The sequence below is a fragment of the Poecile atricapillus genome, chromosome W (genome assembly GCF_030490865.1).
Source record: "Poecile atricapillus isolate bPoeAtr1 chromosome W, bPoeAtr1.hap1, whole genome shotgun sequence".
In the NCBI taxonomy this organism is placed as follows: domain Eukaryota; kingdom Metazoa; phylum Chordata; class Aves; order Passeriformes; family Paridae; genus Poecile; species Poecile atricapillus.
Window position 1 is genome coordinate 81,666,731 of NC_081288.1, and position 15,815 is coordinate 81,682,545.

At 43.5% G+C, this 15,815-nt stretch overlaps 2 protein-coding genes across 12 annotated transcripts in view; one reads left to right on the plus strand and one right to left on the minus strand.

Moving 5' to 3' along the window:
* LOC131592134 (ubiquitin-conjugating enzyme E2 R2) overlaps positions 1–12,223 on the plus strand; it is a 225,092-nt gene extending 212,869 nt beyond the window's left edge. Inside the window, exons 4-5 of the mRNA XM_058863431.1 lie at positions 8,375–8,509; positions 9,538–12,223. Of these exons, the coding sequence (XP_058719414.1) occupies positions 8,375–8,509; positions 9,538–9,757 (355 nt within the window). The 3' untranslated portion in view covers positions 9,758–12,223. The remainder of the gene's footprint in view (positions 1–8,374; positions 8,510–9,537) is intronic.
* A 2,272-nt stretch (positions 12,224–14,495) lies between these two features.
* Positions 14,496–15,815, minus strand: part of LOC131592130 (ubiquitin-associated protein 2-like) — a 216,174-nt gene continuing 214,854 nt past the window's right edge. For 5 of the 11 annotated variants that reach the window (XM_058863417.1, XM_058863420.1, XM_058863416.1 and 2 more), the window contains one exon: positions 14,498–15,554. In XM_058863417.1, coding sequence (XP_058719400.1) covers positions 15,462–15,554 — 93 coding nt within the window. In that variant the 3' untranslated portion in view covers positions 14,498–15,461. Of the gene's footprint in view, positions 15,555–15,815 lie in introns of all 11 variants that reach the window. The other 6 variants (XM_058863424.1, XM_058863419.1, XM_058863418.1 and 3 more) reach the window with 3 other exon arrangements.

A 15,815-nucleotide genomic window follows, 5' to 3' on the forward strand; every position in this document is an offset into this window, starting at 1 on the left:
AATATAAATATTTCATTATTGTGGTCCAAATTTCTAATACACATATTACACTAATCAAATGCTTTTAGGGCATCAATTTCCCCTGTTGCTTTTTTTTTTAAAAAAAAATATGAGATATACTTCTGTCATACACATCAATATCAACACAAAACCATATACACAATGAATAAAAAACATACAGTTGTTAAAAATCAATCAAATAATAAACATTATTAATAACAAATGTAATATAGAACTACCACTAACCACTAAAACACTGCACCAGCATCCCATAGTCTGCAAACAAACAGAAACAAAAAAAAATCAGTGAAGGATTGGATAACCACCTCTGGAAATGATTCTCCAAGCCCACTTCAAAATTGATCCAGCTGTCATATTAATATGGTCAAATTGCTGAGTCAAAAAGTGACTCAAATACTGATTTGGTACAGAAAACATCTGGATCTGTTGGCAAACATTCCGTCCAGGTAAAGTCAAGGCTTGGCCAGGGCCTAGGCTTTAAACTGGAAAGATGCCTCTTAACTCATTTCCAAAACAAGGTTCTCAATAGTAGCAGCTATGAGATGCTTGCAGCACATCAAACTGTTAAAATGCATTTGTACAAAGCAAATGATCAGAAGCTGTAGGTACCAGACCAATTAAACCATTCAGCAGTTGGCTCAATCTGAATCCTCTCCCATGTCAGCCGACCTTCAGCAATGATACATTTTCTTAAAATTCTGGAAACACTAAAAATAATAAAGCTATAAAAAACAAAAACTGCCAAGATTGCAACAAACAATAGAACTCCCTATGAAATCAGAGATGCCACAGAGTCATCTTCATCTCTCTAGGAAAATAACTATACTTTGCAGTTTAAACAAGTGTCTCCAATAAAACAAAACAATTTAAATTAAATAATATTTAAACCTGGTAAAATTAATTATAACAAAAGGAAATAACAAAACCTTAAAAGAAAATCTAAGTTATAAAACTTTACTTAAAAAAATTAAAACATAATAAAACTTAACTTTGCTTAATTCTATTAACACTTAATCTATATCAAATAAAAGCATAACAATCTTATTCTATTATTACAAAAAGGCAACTGAAAGTCTGATATATACTTTTTAAACACAATATAACAGTAACATGGTTTGACTATAAAAATTATAAAAATGTAACAAATACATCACAATTCTATGTCATTTGGCTTTAAAAATAACTCAGAATAATTGCAAATGTTACTAAAATACTTATTCATAACAGAAATTTGCCTAGTGTATGCTTAATTTGGTTAGGATTTTAAAGTGCAGTTTTACTAGAGAAAAACCACAACAACACAGGATTTGGCAAATTGCCACAGCTTTTGTAGCACTTTTCAGAATCATCAAGCCTAACTTTTAATTAAAATCCGAAGTCCAAATCGATATATATGCTGTTATAGATGTTTTTTATAACAAAAGGACTCACATTGAAATTACCTTATTAAAATTGTAAAAAACAAGCAAATGGGTAATATATACTTTAACTTAACTTTTTCTTTTACAGTAAAGTTCTCCTAGCTAATTATTTTTTAAACCATAAATATCATTTGTAGATAACATTAATTGGAAGGTTGTTTTAGTAGCAACTGTGAATCATTCAATATTTTAACATTAGGTTTTAAAACTAATTATTGCAAGGTAACTTTGACTTCTGTTAATATTCACCTTAAACACTTTTTTTGAAAAGGGGCTGTTTGAACTTCAAAGAATCACAATAATTTCTCTAGTAAAACTCTAAAAAACTGCAACTACATAAATTCATAATTACTTAAAACACAAAATTAACTCTAAAAGAGTATATAAAAGCATTCTAAAAAACCAATGAATCATGACTTTTTAACAAACTGGGTACTGTCCCTGTGCTTTTTCTTAGAGAAGGAGTGTGGGGGGGTGAACTGCCTGCTCTGCTGCTCTTTCTTTACATCCCCCACATACTTTCACAGAGGGGAAAAACGGAGAGAAAAAAAAAAAACCTCACAAAGTTAACTTCAACAAATGCAGTTCTTTCTCTCAATATTTCTCTCATTGTTCACAGATAGAGGGAAAAGGGCATGATTTTACAAAAACAGGCCATGTTACACGAAAAGCTTCTCAGGGCCAGGTGGTAACAACGGTGATCATTGCAACTTATCAACTCTTAATTACAGTGATGAATTTTGAACTAGATACCATATGGTTAGCGATTTTTTGGCTATTTTGTCTTTCTTTGAAGATGTCTGAGCCACCTGTTTCTGCTCAACTGTTTCTGTAATTGCTGATATTTTCTCAGCGTGGCCTTGGAGCTTTTTCTGCAGTGCCTCTGCCCTGGGTGTACCTTTGTTCTCTGCACACACTCCAATGTTTCCCCCATGCCTCCCTGGTTCAAGTGGAAAACAATCCAAATCTGGCTTCTCTTCTTCCAGGGCAGTAAAGTTGGAACTTATCTAAGATTGTGGTGTTAAAAGTGTCTCCAAAGGTGGAGCAAATAGTTCAGGACGTATCACATCCTGCTGTTGCTGAACAGATTCTGTTCATTGTTTTGGCGTTTGTTGTGGAGCTGCTTTCTCCTTATTTTCTTCTCTCTGACTCTCCCTCCCTCTCTCCAAAGGCGGCATAGATAGGAATGCTCGCCCAGCAGTGGGAGGTAAAGACGGCTGCTGCTGGCTGAGAATTAAGGCGCTTGCAGCCTGAGCATATCTCGCTTTTCTGTTTTTTAAGGTATTAATTACAATCTGCCAAATTGGACCGAGAGACAGTGTCCTTGCTTTTCCCTGTAATCGTTGTCTTCCACAACCAATCTCCTACACCTTTCCATTCTTCCGGGCGCCCGCGCCTACTATCTCTAGCCCATAGAACGAGCTTTCAAGGTCCATATCTTTGACTGCTTCACTTTGTTTAACGATAATGTTTAGAAGCAGTTTCCATGCTGCCGCAAACCCAATTCCATGACAGCAGCCCATGGGCGGGGGGACGGGAGCGACCCCTCCTCAACTCCGCTGCCCTTGGCTTCCTCCAGCTGCCCGTGTCCGCGTCCTCCTGTACACGGACTCGCCTACCCGGTACCGATTCGTGTCCGTGTCTTCCCGCGCACGGATCCGCTCCACCAGCCTGCGTCCGTGTCTCCACGCATGGACCTGCCAAATCCCTCTGCCCGCAGGGGGTTCCTGATTGAAGCGCCAGATATTGAGAAACTGCTCAGACTATTCAGCCGAGTCTTCACAGAAGTATGCTGAATGTCGTTTATTTCTATCTTTTTCACACTTTTATAGGGTCTGACAGGGTCTGTGGGCTTAACAAGTTACTATTAGCTAATACATATTGTTTACATTCTTTCCCCAGAATACAAGGCTATTGTTTTTCTTTCACTCTTGCTGCTCCAGGATAGTTTCAAGGACACTACCTTTTAATATCTTCACTTATACCAAAGGCTGGTTTGTGCAGACAGGCTTTTACTAAAATATCATGCCCACCTTCTGTTAAAATATTCTCTACACGGCCTAGGGCTCTCTGCATGGGCCGTGGGGGCGAGCATATCTGCGAGATGTCAGCAGCCATGGCCCGGCCCAGCCTAGGGCTGGAGACCCCCCCCCCAAGAAAGGCTTCAGCCACCCTGCTGGAATAGGACCTGGAAGGCTTCCCAGGAGGGCCACAGCAAAGCCTGGCCCCAGGCTGGGGCTGGGGAAACCCAGCAGGCTCCATCCCCCACCCGGGAGTTGCAGGAGGCTGAGCCCAGCCCCTGCTGGGCCACACGGGCTGCAGGGAGCAGGCCAGCCACACCAGAGCTCCGATACCTTTCAAAGCTGGAAGCAAAGAGAACCAGAACTTCCTGGGCTTAGGTTTAAAAGGTGGTATTCATAAAGTTGATCTCTCACTTTTCAGTAGTAAACAATACTGTCAATTCTCAGAAATGGCCAGCTATTGGCCAGGTCTCAAGCAGAGAAGAAACTCTCAGCAGCCTCTCTCTCAAATCCGTCACTTCTGTGTTTTCTACTTTCATGTTTTCTACTTTCATGTTTTCTACTTTTTTTTCCTAAATGCCAAACCATCATACTATATTACATATATACAGAGTACAAGGAGCTACATACACTAAGATAGAAAGGTGCAAAATGGAGAACGAAGAATCTCTCTAAGGTCTTTTATGTGTATTTATCCAATAATCAAATGCCAAGTAAGTTATTTCTTTTAGTGACCCAATGAGCTGACACCTGTGTGCTGCACTGCGGATTCTTTCATCCAAACACTCATTATTACCCAAAAACCCTTAGAAGAAGAAGATGAAGAAGGACAAGGAGAGACAACGCCCCAAAATCCCCATCTTGGATTCACTTATTAATATAACTAAAACTCCAAACTCTAACTTTTTCACCCAGAAATCACTCTTAAATCATAAGAGAACTCTATCTAATTTTCACACTTACATCATTAGTTTCTTTACTTAATTTTAAAAGCTGTCTCTATGGTTTTAGGCTAAACTCAGTGCTCTCTTGGGTGTCAGAGCCAGGCACCACAGATAAGGGCCTATTTTCTGTGTCTCTGATCCCAACACATGGTGACCATTTTTGCATGTGAATCACCCTCCCTTTTGTACACTTTTGTTATTTATATTGTTGCTGTTATTGTTTTTTTCTAATCTCATTCCTGTTTCCAGTAAATTGTTTTTATCTCAACCCGTGATCTTTTGTGCCTCCTATTGGAGGGGGGAGGGGAACCAACTGCAGGTCATGGTCTTTTTAGTGGGAGTACTAAATTGGGGAATACCATTCCTAAACCAGGACAGACACTCTGAAGACAAGAACACTGTAAACACTTAAACCAAAGTGATATGGCAGCTGATGAGCACACTGTTCCCCAGAATGGGGTGGGGGATGTAAGAAAGCAAAGGTGGGCATTAAATACCCACTTTCATGCAAACGACCTGCATGAAACAACATGCCAGGAGAACCTCACCTAAGGGAGAAACAGATCCATAACTCTACTGAAGAGGGTCAGTCTGTATCCAGTCTGGTGCAGTTTGTATGTGATGCTGAGGATGTTTTCAGTCACACATGGTGGAACGTTTTTATGGTTTCTGTCCTGTCAGATCCCCTGTTCTGGGATCCCTTCCCGTTACTATACCTTATTCATCTTGCTTACCCACAGCAGCAGGGTTTGAATTGGAGGAGACTGGCCAGCTCTTAAGGATATCAGCAGTGATGGAGCTGATCTAGTGTGCTGGTCAGAAATAAAAAGTGCACTGTCTCACCTCTAATAGACAGTAGGTAGAGCATGGTAGAATGAGTGCTAAATCCAGATGTGAATTCCTGTCTTTGACCTTCTCTAAATTTTGCTTGCTTTACAGTAATGATGCTGAAGCTGACATGCTGGATTTTCAGCCTGATTGCTGAGAATTCAAAAGCTTTTAAATAAATTCTTGAGTTGAAGTAAAAGATGGTTTATTTTCTGTCCAACATTCCAGTCTGACCAGACAGCTTTTTCCAGAGCTGCTGTTCTATTTCCTACTAACTTATATTATTTGGAAAGTAAATTGTATATGACTCTCCTAAAAGCCATGCTGAACAGTCTGGCCAGATGCAAGTGTTTAGTTTCAAAGCCTTCCTATAAACTCTTCATCTAAATGGCCAAACATTTCCTGGAATTGTATCCCAGATAAATGATATGCTTGTAGATATGCTCAGCATGCACTGCTCTGAATGTGCCTCTAAATAAATTCAAGTACAGTTGGGGCTGTAGTCTCCTTTAATCATGTTCTGCAAAGCAATTATGTACTGCTGTATTTCAAGACTTATTTCCTTGTCTCTTGATCTTCCATTTAAATTAAAAGCTGTTCAAAGCAGGACCACCTCACACACAGGAAGCTGTTGTGGTGGTAGCTACAGCCAGGTGGCCAGGTGTGTAGATCTGCCTGATGGGATTTGCTGTTGAGTTTTGTGCTGGTTGTGACACTGTGTGAGGAACAAAGGGCTGAATCTCTGAAGTCCAAAGAGTTGTAGGAAATGCAAAAGGGTCTGGGCGAGGGAGGTGGTGTTTGTCCCTGGTAAATGCCAGCAGAGCAGGCAGGGCAGCTGGCTAGCTCTGGGTTGCTGCTAGGAATCCAGAAAGGCTGTCTGTCTGCCAGGGGTTATGTGACTAGCTCATGCTGCCTTTGCTGAGTACCAGCAGCTCAATCTTGCTGGGCCCTTGGCAGCTTGCCTGAGTGTTGAGGACAGCAAGGGGAAGACAGTGCAGATATTTTTCAAGTACTGCTACAGCAGTCTTGGCACACAGGCTGATGAGAGGGGAGACCTGGCCACAGCTCCAACCTCTTAATACACTGTGGGGTAGGGAAGGCAGTGCAGCCTCATCTGATGGCCTTGGGTTGTATTGGTCAGGGTAAGCAAGGAGCCTGGCTGTGAGGCTGAATGTCATGAAGAACAGGCTCACCAAGCAGGTTTCCAACCCAGCACCATCTATGGGTGGTACAGATAAGCTGAATTCTGGTCTGACACAAGCTTTACCTGCTTCCCTGTCACAAGTATGTGTACAGACATGATAATCTGTCATCAGATTAGGTCTTTGAGGTTTGTATTAGGCCATCTTCCCTATACTGATCACCAGGGTCTGAAGTTCATAAGTATTTGCTCTTACTTCAACTATTGTCCTGTTGCCTTTTTCCCAACCTGGAAATGAAATTTGATAATTTGATTAAGGAGGTAATATAAAAGGGGATCTTTATTTGAAGGCCTCCAGAGGCAGTTATGGAAAGATGTCCACAAAAACCTGCCCCCCCCACCCCCCAGGGGTGAGTACATTTTTATAGGTTTTAGGAAATTGGCATAATTGATAAAAAGCACCAATTAGGATGACAAGTGGTTATGCAATTCCCGCCCAGGTCAAGCCCCTTCTCTGGAGTCCCCCCTTCAGCACTAGTTGTACTTTGTCCATTAAATGTATCTCAAAGAGTTGTTCTCCCAACTTGGTTCCCAGGAAGAACCAAGATAGGATAGGGGCCTTTGTACCTCCCAGGTCTTGGAGCTCTGGAATTTGTTTTGTCTTTCTGCCTAGGGAAAGGCCATGGAAAATTACTGGGAAAACTAGTCACTAATACAATAGGCTACAGAGCTGCAAATATATGTGTGAAGAATATAGAAAGCATATAAAAGGAAAAAAAAGGCAAAACCCAAACGGCATCAGTCCTTAGTATATTGGGTTTGCATGGCCAGGTTTTGACAGCAGGGGGGATACAGCGATGGCTTATGTGAGAAGCTGCCAGAAGCTTCCCCCATGTCCAGCAGAGCCAACACCAGCTGGCTCCAGGATGGACCAACTGCTGGCCAAGGCTGGGCCAATCAGGAATGATGGTAACGCCTCTGTGATAACATATTTAAGAAGAAAGAAAAAAAAAGTTACTGTGCAGTTGTAATTTCAGCCAGAGAAGGCTGAGAACGTCAGAGGAACAGCTCTGCAGACACCGAAGTCAGTGGAGAAGGGGGGCAGGAGGTGCTCCAGGTGCCAGAGTTGAGAATCCCTGCAGCCCATGATGAAGACCATGATGAAGCAGCTGTCCCCCTGCAGCCCATGGAGGACCCCATGCTGGAGCAGAAGGATGCTTGAGAGGGGGCTGTGAACCTGTGGAAGGCCCGTGCTGGAGCAGGCTACTGGTAGGGACCTGCAGACCCATGGAGAGAGGAGCCCAGGTTGGAGCAGGTTTCCTGGTAGGACTTGTGATCCCATGGGGGATCCACATTGAAACAAGCGGTGCCTGAATGACTGCACCCCATGGAAAGGGACCCACATGAGCTGGAGAACTGTCTGTGGGATGGACTCATGTTGGAGAAGTTTATGGAGGACTGTCTCCTGTGGGAGGGACTTCATGTTGGAGCACAGGAAGGACTCCTGTCCCTGAGCAGTGGCAGAAACAATGGATGATGAACTGACCATAACCCCCATTCCCATCTCCCTGTGCTGCTGGGGGGAGGAGGTAGAGCTGGGAAGGAGGGTGGGATGGAGAGAAGGTGTTTTTTAAGGTCTTATTTTACTTCTCATAATCCTGCTCTGATTTTGTTAGTAATAAATTCATTTAATATCCCCAATTCAAGTCTGTTTTGCCCATGATGGTATTTGGTGAGTGATCTCTCCTGTCCTTTATCTCAACCCATGAACCCTTCAATATATTTTCTCTCCCCTGTACAGTTGCAGAGGGGAGTGAGAGCAGCTTTGGTGGGTGCCTGGCATCCAGCCAACATCAACCCAACTAACACTTAGATATCCTTAATTATTCATAAGTTTTAACTTTAAACATGTTTCTGATGCCTCACCTAAAGAAGTTGTCAACATCCAAAATCCATGAATGTGTTAGCTCTGACTGCTGTCATGATTACCTGTTTCAGGACTATCTTACTGAGTGTAATCTCTTTGCTTAATGAGCCCAACACATTCTCTCCTGCCAATGTGGATGCATCAGTCATGTTCAGGAAATGGAGGGACAGTAAAGGAAAAGACAAGGAGTATGCTGAAATCATAAGGTAAGCTTTGCTGTGTGTGATGCTGTGCTACTGGCCTGCTTTGAATCCTATGAAACAGGATGATTTCAGAATTTGCTGAAACCAGCTTCTCACTGTGGTTGCTCCTTTCAAAATGAATTTTACAGCTTTATTCCAAGTTCATTCTTCTGGACAGAAATGGTACAAACTTCTGTCTTTGTATTGTTCTTTTTCAGACTAATCTGGCGTGATGCTCTGCAAAACCTATTGGCTGCTAGTAAATTCTAATCTAAGTCCCTGCGAACCTTTAAGGACTGCTTGCATTGCTTGGGATGTGTTTCAAACTGTCTTCATGCTACTAATTCTGTGCTTAATGCACTCATGAATCATAATCTTGTCCCTCTAGCTCAAAGGAACATCAGTAGGATTTGGCAAGTGCTTGCACAGCTGGGTTTGATTAGCTGGAAGTGCTGTTTAATCTTGACTGCCCTTTTCTGAGAAATTCATGATTCATCAGCTGCTGTAGGGAGATGATGTAAACTTGAGCCAAGATTGCTGTGGAGTGGCAAATGGGCAGCCCATATTGCAGTGGGACTGCTGTCACACTTGCCTGGGGCAAGACCACGTATGCCTTGACTTCTAGCTGGATATACCCCTTGTTGGAGCTATGCAGGGCAGTCAGTCACTGTCCTGGGCTGTGCAAGAGCCTTGCTGGGAGGTTATTTTAGTCCCCTCCAGCTTCACTGGCTTCAGCTGGATGTACTCCATCTATCTCTTCTGTAACAAATGTAATGGAATTTGCTCTGAGTTCTGGCAGGTCCTGTAGAATAATTGATTTCATATGTTGCTGAGAGTGTGTGTGCTGCAAACACGCTTTGAGTGCTCCCAAGCCTGGGGCTGCAGGAATTAAATCTGTTTCTAGTGATACTTGTGGTGCTTTAGCCAAATATCAGCTCTCACGACTGATCTGCCAGGAGGGCTGGGGAGGGGCTGGTTGGGAGGTGGGGAGTTGAGCCACACTGCTGCCAGCACAGGGCCCTGCTCACGTTGCTGTGTCCTCCTCCCCACAGGAAACAGGTTTTGGCTACCAAAGCTGAGGCAGAGAAGGATGGCGTGAAGGTCCCCACTACACTGGCAGAGTACTGCATCAAAACTAAAGTGCCTTCCAATGACAACAGTTCAGATTTGCTTTATGACGACTTGTATGATGATGACATTGATGATGAAGACGAGGAGGAAGAGGATGCCGACTGTTACGATGATGATGATTCTGGCAATGAGGAGTCGTGACCTGCTCCCTCTATGCCCCTGTACTGCCCTGTCAACTCAGGCCAGAAGGGAGCAGTGGTAACCTAGCAGCAGTCCAGCAAAAAAGTAGTGGTGGGAGGGGGGGATCAAAAAAACTTTGTCTCCTGCTGTCTCCTGTTGTATGGATCTGTTTGCTCCTTTTTTTATGGACCTCTTAGAGACCCTCCACAGAATGTCTGAATTCTTGCATTCTTAACCCTTTCATCACTGTATTATGATTTATTTTTAAAAAAGAAATTCCCTTTTTCACTTCTCTACAAAATGCTCACAGTGAAACAGGTTTGCTTGTGTTTAGATTCTTGAATTAAATACAGTCTTGCATTGAGATGTTTAATGTATTTAAAGCTGGAACAAACCCATTGGAAGATGGATTTTCAGGAGCTCAAGTGCTGCATTTACTGGGAAGAAAAAAATCCACACAAAGCAAATTGCCAGGGTTTAGCTGCTCCATTTACAATAATAGCATGTGTACATTTGTTTAGCCTTGTGGTGGTGGCTTTTCCTTTATAAGGTGTGGGGTGGAAAGTGTAAAGCTACTGTGTGTTGAGCTTGATGGGATGTTACTGAAAGGTACAGGAATCTGTTTAGCCTGCTCAAATTAGGAAATAGCTGGCCCCTGGATCCCCAGAGGGCACAATCAGCTTTGTCTCTGAAAAAGGCTTGTGATATGAATCCTAAAATAAACACTTAACACTTCACATCTGTACAACTGAGCCCTGGGTTGCATTATTTTTTTTCAGACTAGGTTTGGGTTGAAAAAGTTCCGTTTAGCCATTCTGCTGGGATCTGCTGCCAGCTTCCCCTCTACTGAGGGAGGAAAACAGAAGTGTATCCCACTCCCCAGTGGGCCAGCATTCATCCTGAACTTCTTTTTGGCAGTGGGAAAGTCTCCTTCTCCAGTGCTTGCTAGTAGCTCTTGCTTCCTGCAGCCCAAGTCCAGTGCTGGCTTGAGCCTTCTTTCTGTTCCTTATGTAGGTCACCTGTTGGTAAATGTAGCTCTGCTGTAGCTCTGTGGGGTTGGCAGAAAATAAAGCTCCCTGGGCCAGCCAGGCTGTTCCTGTGCCTGCAGTGGCTTCTGGGACATAGGGCAGAGAGATGGATGGATGCTGGGCTCTCTCCTGCCTGGCTGGCTGGGGCACAGGTGGATGTATACAGCCCCATAAAGAGAAGGATACACAATGCTTTCAGGCTGAAAGAGAAAGCCAGCAATCAGGGTTTGACAGTCTATTTAGGAGTATGTTTCAGCTGCTGCCCTGAGCTTGGTTTCCTGCATGTTTCTGGGAGCTCTTGGCAGAGCTTAGGACCCTCAGCACCCTCACCCCATTGCAATGTGCTCTTGTTCAGTTGTAGTGCAGTGCCCTGAATTCACCTTTCACATGGATAGGCAGCCAGCCCTGCACTTCTGTGCTGAGTCCTGGCAGCCCCGGGAGCAGATCAAAAGTGCTGGCCCTGCTTGGGCGAGACCCTCTGTTCTCACAAGAGGCAGTCACCCTGATAAGAACTGCAGGCTCAGGCATTTGGTATAGCTTGGCTGTTTTAATGATACATCACCAGCTGCAGTCCCTCAAGAGGTACTTTGGTGGGAGTAAACTTTGTTCTGTGATCAGCTTGGTGGGAAGCAAGGAGCAGGATGAGAGTGAGCAAGTTTAAAGTGTGTTTCCTGGAGGGAGAGGAGGGGAAGGCAGCCCTTGGGGAGGGGAGGAAGGCCTGTGGGGCTCTGTTTGAAGTTATCAGAATGTTGCTTGGCTGGGGTTTGCTGCAGCAAGGACAGTCCCTGTCCCTCTGCCCCAGTTTGTGCTAGTGTGCCCTCAGAATGAAGGCAGTCCAAGTGGTAATACCTTCTCCCCAGTGTATTCTGTGATGGTCTGCCCTCCTGCTTGCTTTTTACCTGGGGAGGCAGCTGGAACCCTCCTGAAGTATCCCACAAGGACTCCTTCAGGTCATCCTTCCATCAAAGACTAACAGCCCCTGGTGCTTTTTGGAGCCAGCAGCAGGCCCCACCCAACTCCCAGCTTCATACCGGCCCTGGGAGCGTGGTGCCAGTGTTGGCAAATGGACCTCTGGCACTTGATGTAAGACTGGTCTCAAGGGCACACTGGACCACGAACATCAGTCTCCAGCTTTAGGGGGCTGTTGGGAACATAAAGGAGCAGAGTATGGCAGCACTGGCTGTGCTGGCTTGGTTTGAAATAATACTGCATCTTTCAGGATTTCCCTTGGTTTTTTGACCGTCTTCACTGTATGATCTCCAGTGAGTTGTATTTTCAAGTTTGGTGTTGTAAGATGCATTATCTCATATTAACCTTTTTAAAGACAAAAAGCAACCTATTTTGAGAGCTCTAACCATAACCAGACTAATTTATCTTCCCTACTGTCCTTCTTGTGCAATGTCATTTCTTGTTGACTTGCTGGTTTCATTTTTTTGATATACAAACTGAAATGAGGGTATCGTGTTTGGTTTTGTTGGGTGGGTTTTTTTTTTTATTTTTACCTATTTAAGAAATTGTAAAAAATGTTTACCTGATCTTTGTATTTTTTTTTCTTAACCTTTTTCTCATCTCAGCCAATATTAGTGTTTACATTTGCAACTACCTGCCCTTTCAAATGCAGTTTTCAACAATTCTGAAACCAGCAGGGTACACTACATTTCTTAGTTTTCTTAGATGAAATCCCAGATGGTTTCTTTTTCTTCAGTATAATTTACCAGAAACAATTAACTGATGCATTTTTGTGTTGTCTTCCCCTTCAGTAATGTTTTGTCTTTTCTGCACATCTATTAATAAAAATGTGAAATGAAAATATGCCAGTACTGTTACTTCCCTGTTAATTGAGTTATTTGCATGGGTTACTTAAAGCTTTGAATAACAGCTGTTCACAAATTCAGTGGTGCTTCAGTACCAATACCTATACATATACATAAATATCTACAAGGATATTAGAAAGCTAAAGCTGCTGTTTAACAGCTGTCTATACCTTAAAGAACAAACTGATTTGGAGAAGCACTTTGGCAAAAGGTCATGAGCTTTGCTGTTATATTTATTCATCTTAAGTCAGCAAAGAGGAGACTAGGGAGAAGGCTGTTCATGGTATCATATGACTGCAGCAGGATGCAAGGACTTGGGGTAAAGGTGCTGCTGGTGGCCAGTTTTCTGGGGCAAGGTGCTTTTACCTCATGCAGAAGACTGGCAGAGGAATTGAGGTAATCACTGCCAACCACCCTTTCAGGGTGCTTGCCCTGCCTGGACCATGCTGTTCCCTCCAGGCTCAAGAGTGGAGAAGTATTTGTTTTTGCAGTGCTGAAATTAGCAAGACGTGTACAGGTGTTGTATTTGCTACACAACATTGTTTGCAGCACAGCAATGGCCAAGTCAAATCTGGGGCCTGAATGTTTCTGCTTCACAGCCATGCTGAAGGAATGGTTATGGCATTGCAGAGCTGACTTCCTAGAGGAGTCTTCATGTTGGGGAATGAGATGGTGCTGTCTGGGCCTTCTGACTGGGATCAGGCCTGCTTGTAGCTCCTGCTTGGCTTCTATTGAACCAACTTGCCTTGAGCTGACAGTAGCTTCTTGATCTAGCAGAAGGTGTTGTACCAAAACCAGGACAAACACTCCACACACTGTCCTGCACTGGACAAACCTGGCTTCCCCTTGTTCAAAGTGGTTAGGGTTTTTTTTCTCCATTTCCTTGATGGCCAAGTGCAGCAGAGCAACTTTGGTTCTACCATCAGACTGTGGAACAGAGGCTTAGAGAGGATATTGCTGCAGAAGATCCCTGTTGGAGCTGATGATAAGGGGAAAATATCCTGTTTACACTTGCCAGGGGAGGGAAAGGAGGCAGTAAGTCTCCAGCCTGCAGAAACAGATTGCTATATTCCCAGTGCAGGACTGAGCACTTCACCTTATTGAACCTCACCATAGACCTTACTCCTGATGGAGGCCATGGACTTCATGGGCAAAGCAAGGAAAGACAGTGCTGCTGTGCTCCCTCCTTGCTACTCCCAGCTGCCCCACAGGGCATCAGACAGAGCACAATGTCAAAGGACAGCAAATGCCAACATGATGCTTGTGGCAGAAGTCAGAGTGTCGCCCTGAAAAGTCAGCTTCTGATCTTGCTGACATAGTTTTCTAAAGTCTTTCCCAGGACAGTAACTGTAAACATAGAGATGTGTACATTCTTTCTGATACACGTCTTGTGATGGACATCTCTCACAGCCAGTGCAGTTAGGAAAGTGTTATCCTGACTATCCAATCCCTGGCCGTGGTCAGAAACCTATAAATCCTGGGAGAAGAAATAAACTCTCTCTTCCTTTCACCACACCTTGAGCTGTGTTCATGTGACCTATTCATCTCCAGCAGCAACAGTCAGGGTACTGCCCAGGTTCCCAACCCAATGCAGCTGCCGATGAGCTTTCAGTACCAAGGTGTGCTCACCTTTGTCACAGTATTCAGCATTGCCTGCAGACCCATCTCTTGCTCTTACCCTCCCAGCAGGAGGAGGTAGAAAGGGATAGGCTATAAAAGCAAAACTGCTTGAGGCCTTTGAAAATGCAAACACTAGTGATATGCTCAAATATTTATTAGGTGGAGGGAGAGTTAAAAAGAAATGAAACTCCTAAAACATTCACTGCACTGGTGTAGGACAAGAAGGACCAGGAGTTGCCTCCAGGGTTTTGTTTTAGGAAAAAAGTGGGGAGGGACAGGTGAAGTTTCCATCAAGTAGCTGTGACTTTTCTGGGCAGGGTGGCTCGAGGCAAAAAGAGGTACAAGACACAGCTTATACTTTTATTTAAGAAACCAATACATAGTTTTTGCCTTTAATGATGGAAAGGAAGTTGCAGGACCCACTGAGCCATCCAAAGTCTCTTGCTAGAGAAACAAAAAATCCCCAACCCAATACCAAAACACACAACCAACCACCCCCCCCCCAAAAAAAACCCACAAACAAAAACCACAAACAAAAAAAAGGCCTTTATTATTAAAAAAGCGGGGGGAAAAAGGTGAGAATACAGTTCAGGGCCACAGTGAACAAACTGCCCACAAGAGTTCATCTTGTTCATCTTCCACAGCAGGAAGGAATGAGGAGATGAAAGAAAGAGGAAGATCCACAAAACTTTTTTTTTCCCTTCTCCCAGCCCCTTTTTTATCTCTTCAAAGTAACAGCTATATTGGGGGCTAAGGGCAGAAATCAAACCAACAGGACACATCTTAAATATTTTTTTTTTTTTTGGGAGGGGGAAGGCAGGTCTTATTTGCCTGAATTTTGAATCGCATTAAATAAATGGGCTCCAGCTTAAAAAAAAAAAAAAAAAAAAAAAGGCACAGTTTGTCTTTTGACAGAGTTATAAAGCTTAAAAAAACAAGGAAGGATGATCTGGTGCAGATGGGAAATTCATAAGTTTCCCCACAAAGAAAATAAAACAGGCTGAAAGATGCAGAAAACCACATTTAGCCTCTATTGCATTTACAAATACATACATAAATATATTACATACAACAGCAACTTCAAGAGGAAGCAGGCAAGTCACACCTAGAAAGGCTGCCTGGCTGCAGTACTCCCCACACAGACATTTGGCTGAGCAGTAATTGCTCCTAATAATTCTAGGAATGGGGGTCAGCTTTTTCTTTTTTTCTTTTTTTTGTTTGCCTCCTCTCCTTTCATTCTCTCCCCCCTCCCCAGTTCTGGATTTAGTTTGTCCAATATGGAGAAGTGCCATAGGTTTTGGTAGCCTGAGACTTTTGCTGCATGGTGCTGGGTTGATTGCGTTGGCCAGATCCACCCTAGAAATCAGAAAGAAAGGAGACATGAGCACCAACACTACTAGGAAGACAAGCTTGTCCATACATCAGCAGAAGAGCTTCCACTAACACAGCGATGTTCCCCCCTGGATGGATCTGTTTCTGCTCTGCAACATCTCTGCATCCTGCAATCCAGGACAGTCACAGAAAAACCAAGCAGAAGACCAGGGACCACCATCCTACCACCTCCCACTCAGGTTTAAGGACAAGGAAGAAGAGGAGCAGGACTGGGGACAACAAAGG